The following is an 18,921-nucleotide window of genomic DNA, read 5'->3' on the forward strand; positions in this document are numbered from 1 at the left end:
CATTGCTATTAGCTTTTGTCAGATTTCTTTTATTCATTGATAACACTGTGAATATAGCTACCTACCCGTCACAATTAAAACCGAATCCATTATCAATGCAATAATATACTGTAGTAAAAAAAAATAATTACCAAATTAAAAATGAATGGATCTGCATGAGACTTTTTTCTCACCAACTGTTTTGTAGACTTTCACAAATAAAAAGTGCATTAAACAAACCAAGCTGAATCATCACTGTATTTCTTTTAACTGTAATAATCATTGTAAATGTGACTGCAACTAGGCCAACTCAAAACACCGGATAACCTAAAAATAAAGTAGTAGAGTCAATGACAAATGTGTGTCAAAGATAAAGAAAAGGACAAATGTACTTTAAAGTGCATGCACAAAGTACTTTACAATGTAATCTTTGTATTCATGTTGGTTTCTTACAGTATGTTTGTGAACTTTTATACCAGGCATTTTCAACATCAAATAATCTCTAAAAATATAATGTGGTGTAACTATCACTAACCTATTCCTTACTAATTAATACATGTGAGTACATACAAAATCATTGTTTTCAAAAAAAAGTTTTAAATATATTTTTTAGGATAAAGAGTATTTTTTTTTTAAGTATCATGAAATTATCAAATTATAAGAGCAAAGCACCACAGTTTCACTCATCCAAGTGTGCAAGCATGATGCTTTATGATTACAACTACACTGATGCTACAACTACAAGCACGATGCTTTAATGACTGGAACAAAGACAGCCACAAAGTCACTGACTGTATGTGTAAACTGGAAAACACACAACCCACTCCTGGAAACAGCAGCACTATACACATTTTTAGGAAGTATTGGTTTAAAATGATTGTTTTACTATTCTGTAATATAAATCACATTGAATGTATCCAGTTTTCCAGTTTGTAATCTAGTTCTCATTTACAACAACCCAACCATTTATATAATATTTTTGGCCATACCAATCAAAAATTCAATTCAAAATATGATATCATTGTATCATTCTCAGTATTTGCTAAGAAATGCCACCCAAAAAGGTAAACCATTACAAAGGGCAAAGACATTGCATTATTGTAGCAGTATTGACACAAAAAGCGTCTCAAACAGAGCTCAATATATTGTTTAAAAAAATATAAAAATCACTACAATTGAGTTTATTATATTACATATATGACAAATTCTAAACTAAAAAAAATACAAGAAAATCTCGCTTACCAAATACTGTGGAGGGGCTCATCTGCAGCTTACCTGTACCTTCATAGACACTTTTTTTCTCTTTATGTGACATTTTAGCTTCAAATTTAACATGAGGATGTTAAATAAATCTCCAGTTAAATGACGATAGCTATTCTGTACGCAAAACCGCACTTAGTTCTAACAACAGCCACGACCCTGTGATTCGCCCTCGTGTGGTGTTTTCTAAATCAGCTATCGATTGATTTTGACTGGTTATTGCAGCTCGACTGTGCTAGTTTGATTAAAGTACCTGCATTCCCTCCTGTAAGAGAAACCTCGCCACTTAAAGGTAAATTTGAGCATTATGTGCTTCAACATATTGTTTTCAGTGTAGTTAGCTACATGTAGCCGAACAGGCCAGATGTTCTATGCCTTTGCAGACTACCAAACCTATTTAATCGACTTGCAGTGCGCGATAAATAATTAGCTCGTGCTAGCTGCATGTGTACGCGTCCATTGTGTAATACATGGTTGGAACGAGATGGGAAGTTGTTCTTGGTTTATCATCACCGCACAACATTAACAAGTCCAGTATTGATACTCGTTCAAATAAACGATTATGCACAAATTCAGCCAGGTAATGTTACAGCGAGATAGAAACGTTTAACGAGAGAAGGAAACGAATGGCTTGTCATTGTTACAGTAAGATGTAAACATTACCTTTACATCGCCATACTGCCCGAAAAAAACATAGTTGCTAATAAATCAAGGTAAATACATATTTTCTTCAAACAACATAAGACGCTTTTAAGTTTTATTTATTTTAATTTAGTATTGTTTCTTACAGTGATGGCTAATACGTTTACTAATAATGTTACTAATGTAATACTATTTATTGTAGTAATATCTTTAGTTACTATTGTATTTTGGTAACAATGGTTAACAGTTTTGGTGACTTATGTTTTTCAGACATCACTACATTTAAAATTGTACAGCTCTATGCAAAAATAATTTTTATATATATATATATATATATATATATTTATAAATAAAATAAAAATGTATAAATAGATAAGTTGCATTCTTTATCAGATTCCAGCCATGGAGAGGACAGCACCAGACACAGCAAAGAAGACGAGCACTGCCACCATTTCCAAAGAGTGTCTTGAGACAGACTTGGATAAAGACATAGATGTCTCTGATTGTAAGTACACCAAAGGCAGATGATAAACTCTGCTTTCTGTGTGATTTTGTTGTGTTCGAAACAACCTGAAAATCTGTGTAGTATGTGATCATTGGCCATTTAGTGTATGATGCCAATTTTTTTCTGTAACCATTTGCAAAGTCGTGTGATGCCTAATGTTTTCAAATCTGTTTGAAAGTTGTGTATTCCAGCCTCAACTCTAATAAACAGTTTAGTTGAAAAATGTTTTCACCTAAAAATAAAATGCTGTCTGTATTTAACATCAAGTCTTTCTAAAACCATGAGGAACTGACCTTTTATTATTGGGTGAATTATTCTTTTAAAATCACTGACACTTTTTTTTTTTTATCAGTTGTGATTCCTTTATGTTACAGTCTAGAAAACACAATGCACTCCCTTTAGGAAAAACAAGCGTCATCACATTATGCATTTCTCTCACATTCTTACAGTAGGCGTCCATAGTTGTGAGTTTTGTGGGACCAGTTTTGAATCCAGGCGAGGTCTCTCCAGTCATGCCCGGTATCATCTCAGGCAGATGGGAGTGGCTGTGTCCGACAGTAGTGGAGCTCCTATAAACCTCCTGTACCAGCTAATGAAAGAAACAGGTGGAACTCTACCCAAGCTCGAAAAACCGGTCAGGCCTGTTAAAAAATACAAAACAAAGTCCCCCAACCTCAAAAAGAACGCTGGGCCCAAACTGAAGATTAAAATATCCAACCTTGTAAAGAAAAAATATGCCCTTTCCTCGTCTTCCCCTGTTGCTGTAAAAGGATCAGCAGCATCTGGTCGCTCTTCTTCGCCTTTTGCTGTAGGGAAACCTCATAAAGCATCTTCAAAGAAGATTGTAGTGTCCACTCCATCTTCAGCCTTGTCTCTTCATAAAGATGTGGAATACAGGCTCAGTGAATGCAGTCCTTCTACCTCTCTCTCACTGGCCTCAACCAAGCCCCTCTGGGCCCCTCAGGAAACAGATGCCCCTCTCAATTTAGGTAAGTAACAGTATTAAAAATGTTTTGGTATGTGCTTGGACTAGCACATTTTTAGTACTCTATAAAGTAAGCTAGTTAAAATGATGAAGCAATCCTTGTTTGTAACATTCCAGTCAACTACAAAATGTGTTTTTGTGCTTTTGTTACCAGAAACGATGATGAATTCCGCAGTGAGGGATGATGTACATGTATGTGAGTTATGTGGAGCGTGGTACGAGACCCGTAAAGGTCTCTCCAGCCACGCACGGGCTCACCTGCGGCAGTTTGGTGTGAATTTGGACTCTAAAGGTGCTCCCATAGACATGCTCCATAAATATATACAGAGTGAGGACTTTAAGGAAAAGGCCAGTGCCGGGCAGCTGGAAGGGTCAGATTTTGAGGAATACACATCACCCTTCTCCACTCCTTCCACCTCGTCAGCCATCAGCAAAAATCCCCCTCTTGCTCCTCTGTCGTTTAAAGGACTGACATCCATTCGTCAAACACCTCCTCCAATCAAAAAGAAGAAGATTTCTCAGGACATTTCAGGAAACTTGCCCTTCAGTGACAAAATAGAGTTTAAATCCCCTCCTTCAGCCAAAAAGCAGAAGTTTTCACTTGATTTTTCAGGGAACATGCCACTGAGTGGCCAAATAGAATTGAAAGCACCTACCTCAAAGAAAAAGAAGATTTCTCCAGATGTTTCAGGAGTCTCACCCCTCAGTGGTAATGCAGAATTCATATCACCTCCCCTAAACAAAAAGCAGAAGATTTCTACAGATGTTTCAGAGGAATTGCCTTTCAGCGAGAAAACGGAATTGAAATCACCTCCATCAGTGAAGAAGCAGAAGATTTCTCTAGATGTTTCAGCAAGCTTGCCCCTTGGCAAAAAAGCAGAATTTAAATCACTTTCTCGAGGTGAAAATTAATTTTTAATTTTTTTTTAGAATGCTTAAAGAACTTGTTGACTCTGTGATCATGATAATTTATAGCAAAACATGATTATGGAAAACCAGGACATCAGGGAACTTTAAAAGTGTCACGTCTTGGCCTGGAAAACACATTAAATTAATACAATTTTAAATATTAATATTTCTGTTAAATATAATATTTTTCTATAGACTACAAATTGCTCTTTTTGAATGCGATCTTAAATTTTTACAAATTCTTTCCTGCCAATAACAACTGGAAAGTCATGGAAATATGTTGGTCAAAAAATGTAGGAACCTGATTTTGAAATTGTTATACTAAATATTTATTTATTTATTTTGGTCAATAACAATATACATGTACTCTACCATCCAGAAGTTTGAGGCTGGGAAGAAATTCATACTTTGAGTAAGGATGCATTAAATTGATCTAAAGTGACAGTAAAGACTTTTACATTCTTACAAAAAATTGCAAGTAAATACTTTTTTTTTTTTGATACAGTGCATGATATGCATGTTTCTGAAGGATCATGTTAATTTCAGCTTTGCCATCAGGAATAAATGACTAAAATATTTTAAAACGGAACACAGTTATTTTAAATTGTATTATTATTTTACAATATTATTGTTTTTACTGTATTTGTGATCAAATAAATGCATTAGAAATACATTAGAAAAAAATGACAGACCCCAAACTTTTGAACAGTAGTTTATCTAATATGCAGTTAACCTAAAACTTCTTCACAGGGGGAATTGAGGCGTGATTTTATATCCAAAATCTAACAAACTTTGGTTTTTGGTCAGTCTTTAATTATCAAATGTACCATAAGATACAGTTCTGTCACACAAAAAAAGTGTGCTGACATACTTTCTTCTTTCTTACACCAAAGGCGAGTCATCTAAAGATGTCAACTGTGAATTCTGTCACGAGAAGTTTAAGAAGAGTCAGAGCCTGGCCAGTCATGCCCGCTATCACCTGCGTCAGATGGGTATCACAGAGTGGTCCGTCCACGGGTCTCCCATAGCCACTCTCCGAGAGGTCATGGCCCAGCGTGGTGGTTCTGTGGGATCTCTCAGTCCCCTGTGTCCACCCTCGCTGACCCCGCCGCCCTCACTGACCCCACCTGTATCCCCCTCTGTAGCTCCTGCTGTACCCCCTCTCCTCCCATCCCCTAAACCCATTACCCAGCCTTCCTCACCTCCTCTAGTTCCTCACAAAGTTCCAAAGGCCAAGAAAGGCTCCAGGACTGTGATCCCAAAACCAAAGGACGAGCCTGTGGAAGTTGATATCTCTATCATAGAGTCTCCTAAGCCACAAAGCACTCCCACCAGCCCTTTAACACCTAAGTCTGATTCCAACACAGTTAAATCACCTGTGATCGGTGCGTAAAAATTGGTCACTTCTGTTATGCTTTTTTTCCTACACAAAGTCCTGCAATTAATTCAGCCGACACAGTTAACATGCAGATTATACATTTCAGTTTCACTGGATTTTTTAGCCTTAGGAGTGCTATTGATTTATTATTAAAGTAAAGGTCTAAATGTAAGAAATTAAGATGTGAAAACCTACAAGAATTACATAATTGTACTATATGCATATGAATTCTTATTGGTCATATTTCTTACATCTATTTGCCTGGCTACTTTTGGGTTCACTTTCTTGCTTCTATTTAACTATTTATAGATTAATGTGACGCTCAATGTGTGAGATGCAACATTTTAGCATAGATAGATTGCAAGAAAGAGGTATTTTCCATTGTGTGTCAAACTTTAATGGCATTTGACAATGCATAAATATTAAATAATAAAATGTTACATCCACTCCAAAAAAAAAAAAATTCAATACAAATATCTAAACATCCTTAAATCAAAATACATTTACTTGAGATACAAAATGAAGATATTAAGTCTTGTTTAGTTTTTCTGAGAAACTAAATAAAATTAAGCAAATTTATGATTAAAACAAGAACAAATATCTGTCAGTGGGGTTGGAAAACCAGTTTTCTCTTTGATATCAGATATATGTTGGCAGATGATGCCTGTTTTTCCTTTGTAATAAGTCTGCCAATAGATACCTTGCATGCCAGAGAACTTGTATCCTAAGTATTTTTTTCTTTTTAAACGTTATGTAGGTCTGTTAGAGGTTCCATTTTTAAACTTTAATTCTTCTAATACAAGACATTTATATTTAGAGACCATTTTTACACAGGGTTCCATTCAATTTATTTTTTATTTTTTTGTTTTAACTTGGTCTGAAAAAGATCTAAAACATCTTAAATTTACCTTCATAAAACCTGCATAAACCCTGTAACTCTCAACAGCAAATATAATGTTTCATTTTGTTCAGTTTATGATGATTTCTGTCTTCTTTCCACAGCCCCTAAGCCTGAGAAGCAGGAGCCCAAACCGTTTGTATGCTGTGACTACTGCGGCGAGATGTTTGATACTCGTAAAGCCCTATCCTGTCACGCACGTGGTCACTTAAGACAGCTGGGTGCAAGGTGGTCCCTAAAAGTCCCACCCATAGAGGCCCTGTATGAGCTCATGAGGCGGGAGGGCACTGAACGGGCATCCCAAATCAAATCAGAACCTGCATCAGGGGCGGCAGCACAGTGGAAAAAAACAGCATCCTCACCTCAGACATTAACACTGTCACCAGGGGAAAAAGAGAAACCTGCCTCAGACGGCATGCCTACAGGTACACTGAATCAAGATATTTTTTTTTATTTTTTTTTAATTGCATGATTATTTGTCTCTCAGTAACTAACATTATAACCTCCTAAAATGCAGAAAAACAAGGGTTAGGGTTGTCTTTTTGCAGTGAAATCTAATGAATTTTATGAAGTAAATGTAATATGTAATATGTCAAGATGAACACTTGCTGGACTGAAGCAACTTCATTATCCATACATCATTAACCATACTTTTTTCAGAAAAATCAAATATAATACATCAGGCTTTTGAGGAACATTTATTTGTACATCTCTCATTATTATTTTACGTATAGTCAAATTAAAGGGGTCATATGATGTTGCTAAAAAGAACATTATTTTGTGTATTTGGTGTAATGAAATGTGTTTATGTGGTTTAAGGTTCAAAAAACACATTATTTACCATATAATGTACATTATTGTTGCTCCTCTATGCCCCGCCTTTCTGAAACGCGTCCACAGTGAAAGCCGATCCGGCGATCCACAGCGGGAAGTTGATGTATTTCCTCAGCGATCAGCTCTAGGCATGAAGAAGCGGATATCGTCCTCTTTTGGAAGGCCAAACAAAGTAGTTTCGCTTTCACAACAAAAAGATGGCGGCGGCGGCAACAACAGCGAGAATAAAAGTTACACCTTCTTTCTTTGCGTGAACATGTGGGCGGTGTTATGCAAATCTTCCCACACAGTGACGTAGAATATCTCTCTGGATTTGAGACTTTAGTCTTTGCAACTTTAGGGATCTTATCTATGCACGAACAGCTTGTAACACTCCAAAGAGTAAGGAAAATTTGAAATTGCATCATATGACCCCTTAAAGTCACAAAGGGCAAACTGACCAAAGCTGACTCAATCCAGACATTATTCTGAAGGTTGGTGCAATGTTTGTTTCATATCTTGTGCTCTCCACTGTTTACCCTTTCTGCCATAGGCTGTGATGCCACCTGTGAACTTTGCGGTTTTGATTTTGAGAATCGAAAGGCACTGGCCAGCCACGCAAGAGCCCACCTGAGGCAGCAGGGAGTGGATTGGAAGGTCATCGGGTCTCCTATTGAGACCCTGGCGGCCTGGATGAAGAGTGAGCCGATGAAGGTAGCAGAGCTCCATAAAAGCTACATGAGGGGGGACTTGCCTTTTGTTAAGAAGGTGAGTCCAAGGTGAAATTGTTGACTTAATATCATTCTAGTTTGCTTTACTTATCTTTTTAGGAAAATGCTTTGAATTGTTATAAGCATAAACCACAGTCAAGTTTGTTAGATTTGCACTTAAAACATGAAAAAAGGGTCAGATATATTATCTTAAAACTAATTTTAATATCTTAAGCGATTTTATTTCTCAGGTAAATGTAAACTTTAACCCTATAAATATATAAATATATAAATAAATGCATTTAAAATTTGTATGCTGTTTTCACGTTCCAGGTCTGTTTGGACCTGAAGAATGGTTATTTTATAAAACATAAAACCATATTGTATATGATCAGCAGCTTCTCATTAATGAGTGAAAAATGAAGCATGTCTATACGTGTAAAGTTAATGTTTTTAATGATAATACCATGTTATTACTGCATTTAACCCCGGCTCTCCTATTGAGACCCTGGCGGCCTGGATGAAGAGGGAGCCGGTGAAGGTAGCAGAGCTCCATAAAAGCTACATGAGGGGGGACTTGCCTTTTGTTAAGAAGGTGAGTCCAAGGTGAAATTGTTGACTTAATATCATTCTAGTTTGCTTTACTTATCTTTTTAGGAAAATGCTTTGAATTGTTATAAGCATAAACCACAGTCAAGTTTGTTAGATTTGCACTTAAAACATGAAAAAAGGGTCAGATATATTATCTTAAAACTAATTTTAATATCTTAAGCGATTTTATTTCTCAGGTAAATGTAAACTTTAACCCTATAAATATATAAATATATAAATAAATGCATTTAAAATTTGTATGCTGTTTTCACGTTCCAGGTCTGTTTGGACCTGAAGAATGGTTATTTTATAAAACATAAAACCATATTGTATATGATCAGCAGCTTCTCATTAATGAGTGAAAAATGAAGCATGTCTATACGTGTAAAGTTAATGTTTTTAATGATAATACCATGTTATTACTGCATTTAACCCTTTTTATTAATTAAGACATTGAGAAATTCTTTGAAATTTCAAATTACACATGAACCACAAAATAACTAATTGTATGAAACCTACACTTTTATTTTTATCAAAACAACATAAATATTACTCTGAAAAGTTTTTAAGCAAACAATTATTTTACATTTATGAAACTTTCACTTTCAGATGAAAAAAATATAAAGTTTTCATGCTGCAGTGGTTTATCATTAGGTATACATATTCATATTTATCAGCAAAATTTAGTCCCAAAAGTGTGTGAGTATAAACTAGTATTAATAATTCTACTAAAAGTATTTTTGACAACTAATCGTACTCCATATATCCCTGGGTCCAAGGTGACCTAAACTAAATTTTTGTTTTAATGTGTTCCTTTTCAAGATTTGCATGTACACAAAATTTTCAGCAACTTCTTGTGTCATTGATATTCACAAAGTGTCTCTTTATCTCCCTCTGTTGTAGGCCTCCAGAAGAACCTCCACTCCATACTCTTCCTCAGACTCGGAGTCCGTCCGTCTCGGTTCTCACAAAGCTTCATCAGCAGCTCGAGACACTGCAGGTCAGCTGCAGGTATCCCAGTTCTCCAAAGCAACTGGAGAAGGCAAAGCAGGGATGAGCCACTCCTCCTCATCACACAAAAAACGGTCTTCATCATATGAACTATCCTCAAACAGCCTGATCCAGATCCCCACAGCCCGCAGTGAACTAAACGTTCGTTCACCTCGAGGTAAGGGAAATATATGTACATCTTGTTTAAACAAAGGCTGCAAATTTTGTATTAACTGAGTTTTCACCAATAAAGAACATTAATATGCATGGTGAGAATCGCTGTCCTTGTTTTAGGCTGTGAACGGCGTCCCCCAAAGCATTTATCTCACTCTGAGAGTGTATCAGGGGAAACAGAACCTTCAAAGCCTTCTCGGGTTGGAAACATTCCATCCTTGGTGCCTAGACCACCAGAGACCAGCCTAGTAAAGCTGGTAGGGAAGGTGTACTCCCTTAAGTGCAGGTGAGTTCAGACCACTAATCAGTTTGTGTTCAATGAACCTGGTGGTTTTGCTGTCTGAAAATTTTGTGCTCAAAGAGAAGCAGCCTGAATCATGTCCTGATCCAGTTCTCCTTCCACTTTGCCATCTACACCTCAGATGGTTCTAGGTCAGGGGTCTGCAAAGTTTTGGCCTAAAGTATACTTTTATGCGTACAGTGCCCATGTCGTATATCATCAGCACTGTACATGCTTGATTTTGGACGAGTGCTTGTGTGAGGGGGTTAAAAGATACCTACAACCGTAGTTTAAACGAGTACAGACACGTTTATCGCTAATAACATTTTGAGAGAAAAGGCACAGACACTGGACAAGGATGAATCTTTCTAGTGTCGACTGCCTACGTTCATGCACACTATCAAATTAAGTATATTTTGAAAAGGGGTTGTGTTCAACTGTGTACATGCCCATAACAAATAACCGAAGTATACTTTGAGCTTAAAGGGATTAATTAAATTGCTTGATATTTTTATTTTGTGCTGCCCTGAATATGCCATTTTTATGGAAGCCCGTTTCTGCTACTGAATAAAAAATAAAGGTAATTGTGACTTTTTATCTCACAATTCTAACTGTTTTTCTCGCAGTTGTGAGTTATAAAGTCCAATTCTGATGGGGAAAAAAAGACCGATATTTTATCAGAATTGAGAGTCTATATCTCACAATTCTGACTTAATAACTTGCAACTGCGTGTTATAAAGTCAGAATTGAGAGAAAAAATGTCACAATGCAAGAAGTAAACTCGCAATTATGAGAAAAAAGTCAGAATTGTGAGTTTGTCACACAGTTCTGAGGAAAAAAGTTAGAATTGCGAGATGTAAACTCGGATGAAAAAAGTCAGAATTGTGAGAAACTCGCAATTACCTTTATTTATTTTTTATTCAGTGGCTGAAATTTGCATATATTTTTAATAGATTTTTATATCTGTGCCATAAGACAAAATAGTTGAATTTAATTGAATTTTGTTCAAAAGTATACATCATTTAAATCTTTATACTGTGTGTCCTAACCTGGACGATTTTTTTATTTTATTTTGATAATTGTTCATGGCTCCCTTATTTGTCCTGAGCAGTTTAACTGCCCTCTTTTCTTCAGAACAATCCTTCAGATCCTGCACATTCTTTGCTTTTCCAGCATCTTCTACATATTTGAACCCTTTTCAACAGTGACGGTATGATTTTTGAGATGCATCTTTTTACACCGAGGACAATTGAGGGACTCATACACAACTAGAACAAAATGTTCCAAAAAAGGCAAATTTTTAAATACAATGATTTTATCTTGTAAGAAACATCTATCAAGTATCTTATTTTGCTTCTGAAGGGCAGTACCAAATGAAAAAAAATCTGACCTTTAAAGGGGTCATGAACTGCCTTTGTTTTTTATTTTGTACTGCTCTCTGATGTCCACTTATAATGTTATCAAGATTTTTATATTAAAAAACATTTAGAAGTAATAGGCTATTTTCTGTTCTGTTTTTACCCCCTCATCAGAACGCTCCGTTTGAATAGGCGTGGCGGATTGTAGACTCAGAAGTAAACACCCACTGCTGTGATTGGCTAATAGTTGTGTATGTTTGACAGCCTACATCCTTCCTAGATGGACGCTGCTGTGTTTTAGATTAAAAACGCATAGATATTAAGCGCATATCAAACGATATGTAGTAACAGACAAAGCAATTGTGACCATGTAATAAACACACTTGATTACTGTAGGATCCAATATAGTCAGCACAGCATCGTCTTTTAGTTTTAATCTTTATGAAAATCCTGTGTTGAATTGTGCCTTGTTTGTAAATGAATCCACGGTAAAATGAAGTGAACAAAGGACCAAGTTCTTACTGACGCGGTCTGGCACGTCATTAAAAATAAAGTTAATCAAATAAAGTTTATCGTTTGGTTTCTGTGTAGACCTGCATTTGTCGCTCTTGTCATTTACCTACCATGTGCACGAATCGCTGGGCGGGGCTAAACAGGCAGTGATGTGGAAGCAGGTGTTGATGATCTTCTGCGAAGGCGATGTTTAGCCACACTATTACATCATAAATTGGCACATTCCAAATAGAGGGTGACACGGGAGTGGATTTTCAAACCTTTCCCGTCCCACAACCACAAAAAAAAAATCCAGTCCCATCCCAATCCCACGAAAAAATGGGGAAAATCCTGTCCCGTTCCAATCCCAGAAGAATGACTCCCATTCCCTCCCACTCCCTTGTTGTGTTTTTTTGGCCGGAATCTGTCAGTTACAGTAAAAAATACAGTACAGATCACCGTAGTGCTGGGCGGTATACCGGTTCATACCGAATACTGGTGTTTATTTTTTTTATGATATTAAAAATACTGTGATATAAATTTTTGGTCATACCGCCCAGCACTAGATCACAGCATGCCTGAAACTGAAAGCCAGCTTAAACAATGCACAGTGTGCATTGCACACACATTAAATTTCTTGTAAATCATCCATGCAAACACACACACACGCACGTGCACACATAAAAATTCATTGTAAAACTGTTTTGGTTACTTCAGACAGAAATGTCGGTGAGCACAACTGAGGTATCATTTTCTGACAGTAGTCATTGCTGACTCCATTTTGATTATGATTTTCAGGGCTAAAAAGTGCATGGGGGAGCCGCCGCCTTCTCTTATTTTATTGGTGGTTGGCATTGGCATACCAACTTGGTGCATTACCGCCACCAACTGTTACTGGTGTGGAGCACGTCATTCACTTAACCAGCCACACCAAAGCAAACGGGAGGAGAGCATAAAGAGACAGGGCAACTAGAATTGAGTTCAAAATTTAAATATATATTTTATTTATATAAAAGGTATATTTGTGTATAAAGTTGGGTATCATAGTGTTATTACGATTCCCGGTCTTGCCCACTCCCGCTGACATTTTACCTGTCCCGTCCTAATCACGTGATTAATAGTGATTAATCCCACGGGATTCCCAAAAAAATGTCAGCCTCTAATTCCAAAACCTGTCGTTTTGGCTTCAATGTAAGTTGTTTTTAGACTAAAGAGAAAGTATTGCGTTCTGAAACTTACAGAATGTTTTTATAGCACAATGACTTATATATCGAAAGATCAAGGGAGTTTTGATTTCTCAGTGCATGACCCCTTTAAACAAAGTAATTGATATCCTTTTACAAAGTTTACAGCAGCGCATATGCTCATGGTATTTAAAGATGTTGAATCTGTCCTGCATTATGCCCCCCAATAGTTGTCAAAATGCATTCATTGTAATGAAATTACACCGCTAAAAGACTAGAACAGTAAGTGTTCATCTGTGCATGATGATAGGTTTTGTGAGGAGGTTTTCCGGTCCATAAATAATAAAAATATCCGCTAAAAGACTAGAACAGTAAGTGTTCATCTGTGCATGATGATAGGTTTTGTGAGGAGGTTTTCCGAGGGCCGCTCTCCGTACAGGAGGATTGGGTCATGCATCTACAGCAGCACATCCTCAAGCTAAAGACGGATTCAACCTCAAGCCCCTCACCGCAGCCCCCTCTCAGTCACAGTGAAGCACCGCTGCTTATTGGCCCTCAGACTGTCTAGATGCTCTTTCTGCTGTGGTCTTTCTTTTCAAAATAATGCAATTACACTACACTGATTTTATAGCTGTATTACCTGGACGTTGACTGTCAACTGTGAGGTGGATTTTGTCCTAAATTCCATTTTCTACTTTTAGATGAATTTTGTAAGACACTACTGGAAGAGTTTGACCACAGCATTTCTTACCTGTCAAGTGTTGTCCAGTGGTTTGATTGGGATGATTTGAATGTATTTTACTTTTGTATTGTATTTCCCTGTCTATAATGTGCTCTTTTCTTAACAAGATTTCAAACCAGTTGTTTTATATTGTACGTAAAGTTTGAAATAGTACTTAAAGTGTTGAGTTTTAAATAAGGTTTTATTGTTTTATGAACAAAATTGTGTAGACCAGCATTTGGTCATTGAAATGAAGTTATCGTTCTTACTTTTTAATATAGTACTTAGAATTTTGAAAACAGTGCTTCTCACCTGAGTGAATGACCTGATTATTCAATGCCAAAAATCCAATAAAAGGGATTTCTACAGATTTTCATTGGTATGTATTTTAAGGATTTTTTTTTTCCCAGTTTAAGCAGAAACCAGCACTACTTCTCTGCAGGCATTGTCAAGTGATTCCAGCATTAAACGAGACTTTAATATGTCTTGTTTTTACTAACAGCAACATTTCCCTATTTAACAGTACGAGTTAATTTAGTCAACAGTGTGATTCTATTACATGTACTTGTGTATTTGTCTTTGTAAAACACTGTGCCAGTGTCTGGTTGGAGTAAAGGCTGTGTTATACTCCAACAGCAGATATTAATAAATACTTTCCAGAACGTATATGGAAATAGTGTATATTTCCATATGCATTATTTCTTGTGTGATATGTGAGGTTTTTTCACTTGCTCTCAGGCTTTGCAAGGATTTAATTCAAATTAAATTGAATCAAACTGTCAATGACCAGCTGTAGTCCTTGCAAAAATAATAAATTGAGTATTGAGACAACTTTTTATACCTGCATTTGATAACCAATTAATAAAGATTTTGAATCAATTTACTGCTTTGTTTGTCATTTATATGCTATAATGCAGTACATTTTCATGTCCCTCATCCTAAAAAGCACTGTTGAATCCTCAACACAATCAATTCAGCATATGATTTTTGTCTCTTGTATCAGAGACATAATAAGACAGTGATATTCCCAGAGCTGCTCTCCCTTTCCGCTTTTTTTATGGCTGTTTTTCACTCTTGAGGTCTGCTAATGCTATATTCCTGTGTAAATGAAGCCATCCTGTTTCAAGAGTAAGGTCTGCTTCCCACAGTGAGGAGTCTGTGTAAACCAGCTGTGCTGAGAGATGTTAATTACAGGACATAGACTGGACCGACACCTTTATGGAACTCTTACATGCATGAATAAAGGGTCCTTTCAGAGAGCAAAAGAGGTTTGTGAAATTGAGCACTTGTGGAACAGGCTGTTCTACGATAAACTGAATTATTATGTGCTTTAGAGAGTCTTGCTGATTTACAGTTATATAATGCTGCATGTTGAAAAGCAAAAACTATCATAAAAAAAATGAATATCTATAGAGAGAGAGAGAAATGCATGCTTTTTCTTTAGGCTTTTATGGCTATAGTATGATATGTGAGAAAATGGAGCTCACACTCAAAGAGAAAACATTGTTCTGCATGTCTGACCAAATTTCCAAGGCATTTCAACAAAAACACCGTGATCAAAATTAGAGAACAGTAACCACTGTAGCACAAAAGAAGATTACAACTACAATTTTGGAGGGCTACAGCTGCATTGTCTTGCATGAAAATTGCAGGCTGATTAGGAGATGCTTGCAGTGAAGGAACTGCATGTTTCTGAAGGAGGTTCTGATAAACATTTGCATTCACATGCCATGTAGCTGCATAAGAGTCCCAACTCCTGCTACAGAAAACATCCCCCAAAGCATGACACTTCCTCCTCCTCCTTTCACTTGCTTCTGTACGCACTCAGGGTTTGGTCTTTCCAGAGTTTGACGCCAAACAAAATGTTTCCATCGGACCCAAATAAATTAAACTCGCTCTCATTACTAAAGTGAACTATAGACTAGTTCTCCTCTCTCCACACAACATGCTCTTCAGCAAAGGTGAGCTTAGCCTTTTGATTCTTTCTGCTGATGAGAGGCTTGATAACTGCAGAGTGAGCTTTCAGTCCAAATTCTCTTAAACATGCCGAGACAGATCCTTACCCTGTTCAGCACTGAACTGGCGAGCAATTCCAGCTGCAGTGCTGAACCAATTCCCCATTGAGAGTCTCCGCCTTGTGCTGTCTTCTCATTCATTTGTCTTTAGTGGACAACCAGCCTTTTGGGGGGAATTAATTGAGTTAGTGTCATTGTTAACCTGCAATATTCGAGAAATCACAGATTTGGAATGACTAACTTCTCTTGCGATGGCTAAAAAGGGTCATCCCTTTAGCTTTCATCTGGACAACCTCCTATTGCAGGGCCTTAGAGTGGCCCACCATCTTATAATCTCAGTCATATAATTAAGGAAATTAGCGACAGGTGCCAAATTAACACCAATAACTCTAACCAGTGTTCTCTAATTTTGATCAGTTCTTTTTCAAATATCTCATTTAAGTTTTTTTATAATGTGCTTCGGAATACAATTAATTTATGAAATATGCTTAAAAACTGCCCTTGTACTCCTGTTAGGATCACTTCAAAAAAGACTAAGCAGTGAGTTTAGGAAAGCAGTTTAGGAAATTGCATGTTGTTCTCTAATTTTAATCTCCACTGTATTATTTATGGCCAAAAAGGTAAGATAAAATTCTGATAGCTTATAATGTAAATCCAGATTTCATGTGTACCACAAACTGAATGTGGCCAATTTTATTGATAAAAAAGTATAAATTATCAATAAGATGACAAGACATGTACAGTGGTAGATTCTTTACAACATTTTTACTCAAACATTTTTTATAAATGAGAAGCCTCAGAAATTGTTTGTCAATATATATATTAATATATATTCACCTTTTTGACTGTGCTATTTTTTTGCTGTATATTCTCATGACTTACTAATGTAATATATTAATAGGATAGTCATATTACTAGACAGATTTTGCATAGTGTGTAATGCTAAATATTTAGCTATTATGTAGTATTTTGTCATTTTAAAATTGTAGACCATTTACCAAAATGCATCATACTTTCACTCTATAGTCTATGTGATTTTTGTGTCACTGCACTTTCTGTTCAGTCCCACTATACTGTGATATTTTCCCCATTAAAATGACCGTTTAATTTTCCTGACATCATTTTTAATGAAACTTTGGACCTGAAGTGGGAAAATATGATTTCTGGAAAGTTCAACGGTAACCTTTTCAAATGAAATGATTAAAGGAAATCTTAAAATTATCCAGCACAATTGTATCAGAATGACCCAAGTGCTTTCTTACCAGTGCAACAATGTTTCTCTGCAAGAGCCCCTTACGTATAGAAATCAATGTGGGCTATACATCAAGAGGTGGCTGAACTGGGGTGTACAGCTTGATAGAAGATTGAAGGAGTGAAGCATCAGACCCTTGAGAATAGTGTTAGCCCAGAACAGATACAGGTAGCCAGTGAAAAGACCTCAGCATTGAAGACATTCAAGCAACAGCATTTTGGATGCATTCAAAGATAAATATTGCAGATGCTGGTGGAAAAACGAGCTAGAGTCGAGCTGTGTCTCTGTACTATGAAGGATATGAATATAGTCATGACCTGACCTTAAGCGATAGTTCACCCAAAAATGAAAAATCTGTGATCATTTATTCACTCTCAAGTTGTTCCAAACCTCTATGAATTTTTTTCTACTTCTGAACACAAAAGATATCTTGAAGAATGCGGGTAACCAAAAAGTTGCTGGTCCCCATTGACTTCCACTGTATTGTTTTTTTTTTCATACTATGGAAGTCAATAGGGACCAGCAACTGTTTGGTTACCCGCATTCTTCAAAATGTCTTTTTTGTGTTCAACAGAAGACAGAAAGTTGAAGGTGAGTAAATGATGACAGAATTTCCATTTTTGGGTGAAATAGGTCTTGAGACAAAATCTGCAACTTGAATGAAATGTTCAAAGACGTAATATTTGGAATCTTCAGAATCTTCTGTTTATTTTATAGTCAAAATACATTTGTTTTGATTTTTCAAAGTACAACAGACTGGCTTAAAAAAGTCCAAGAGGCCTGAGAAAAGGGAGTCTGGTTTAAACAGTGAGATGACAATATTGACTTACAGTAAAGAATGCAAACCTTCTTCTCTATTTAAACGAGGCCTGTAATCCTTGATAGATGATTTATAAACTTTAAGGTTTGGCAACTGAGAGCAGTTTCTCACACGACTTGTGGCTTTGCAATCAGAGCTCTCCGAGGAGCCGTTTTTCAGTGCAGATGAACTCATGGTTTTGTATTCCATCTTGAGCTGCCTCCCAATGTTCAACAAAAGTGATGTCCATTTAAGAATAATTCACACAATTTATGTTTTAAAACCTCATTCAATGGCTGTTCCTTGAAGAATAATGGTTCTGTATTTTATTCAACTTTTTGTCGTATTAAAAACAAACTGTATGATAACTTACATCAGCTTTGGCAGTCAAACACACAGTGAAGAAATTACATCAGTAAGAGGACTGGAGAAAAAAAAAAAGAAAATCTTAGCATTATTTTCTGGATTTACAGCTGGATTTATAGCTTCACAGGGAGTTCATTTTACAAAAACCATGTATCTGATTATGTATCCTCACAAGATTTCTAGCTGTTCTAATGCTTGTCCTGCTATTGGGAACAAAATGTTTTTTGCTGGGCTGCTCTCTGCATCTTTGGTTTCCTCTGCTGATGACAGTGATTCTGCATTTGGAGTGGACTCTCATATGACACGATTGGATCTATCCGGAGCAGATACTGCCAACGCTCAGGTAAGATGATCTCAAACGAAAGGATGTTTGAACTTCTTGATGAATGGCACAGCTCTGCTTAAAGTCACTCATGTATTGTATTATCTTGTAGATCATGAGGAAGAATCGTGCATCTTGTGTTCATCACTGACGGGTTGTTAATATTGTGGACATATTCAGTTGCTCCTCTCTCGACATGTAACTGAAGACACTGTTTCTCAAGGATATTTTCAGCCGTCATGTGAGCATGTTTATTTTTCTTTTCTCTAATCAGATTAATTTGGAAATGACTGAGGAT

At 36.5% G+C, this 18,921-nt stretch overlaps 1 protein-coding gene across 3 annotated transcripts; it reads left to right on the top strand.

Annotated features, from left to right (window-relative positions):
* Nucleotides 1-1,460: 1,460 nt before the first annotated feature.
* On the top strand, nucleotides 1,461-14,738 carry wiza (WIZ zinc finger a). Of its 3 annotated transcripts, none has more exons than XM_016473370.1 (11): nucleotides 1,461-1,531; nucleotides 2,275-2,386; nucleotides 2,836-3,375; nucleotides 3,526-4,272; nucleotides 5,174-5,665; nucleotides 6,661-6,981; nucleotides 7,923-8,034; nucleotides 8,572-8,674; nucleotides 9,574-9,838; nucleotides 9,955-10,120; nucleotides 13,548-14,738. In XM_016473370.1, exons 2-11 carry the CDS (start codon nucleotides 2,284-2,286, stop codon nucleotides 13,714-13,716), a joined length of 3,018 nt encoding a protein of 1,005 aa, XP_016328856.1. In that variant the 5' UTR covers nucleotides 1,461-1,531; nucleotides 2,275-2,283; the 3' UTR covers nucleotides 13,717-14,738. The 3 variants fall into 3 exon arrangements, with proteins under 3 accessions (XP_016328856.1, XP_016328858.1, XP_016328857.1); XM_016473372.1 differs by lacking the exon at nucleotides 13,548-14,738 and adding an exon at nucleotides 11,249-11,400; XM_016473371.1 differs by lacking the exon at nucleotides 1,461-1,531 and adding an exon at nucleotides 1,538-1,952.
* Nucleotides 14,739-18,921: the final 4,183 nt, after the last annotated feature.

The sequence above is a fragment of the Sinocyclocheilus anshuiensis genome, unplaced genomic scaffold (assembly GCF_001515605.1).
Source record: "Sinocyclocheilus anshuiensis isolate Anshui unplaced genomic scaffold, SAMN03320099.WGS_v1.1 scaffold648, whole genome shotgun sequence".
Classification (NCBI taxonomy): domain Eukaryota; kingdom Metazoa; phylum Chordata; class Actinopteri; order Cypriniformes; family Cyprinidae; genus Sinocyclocheilus; species Sinocyclocheilus anshuiensis.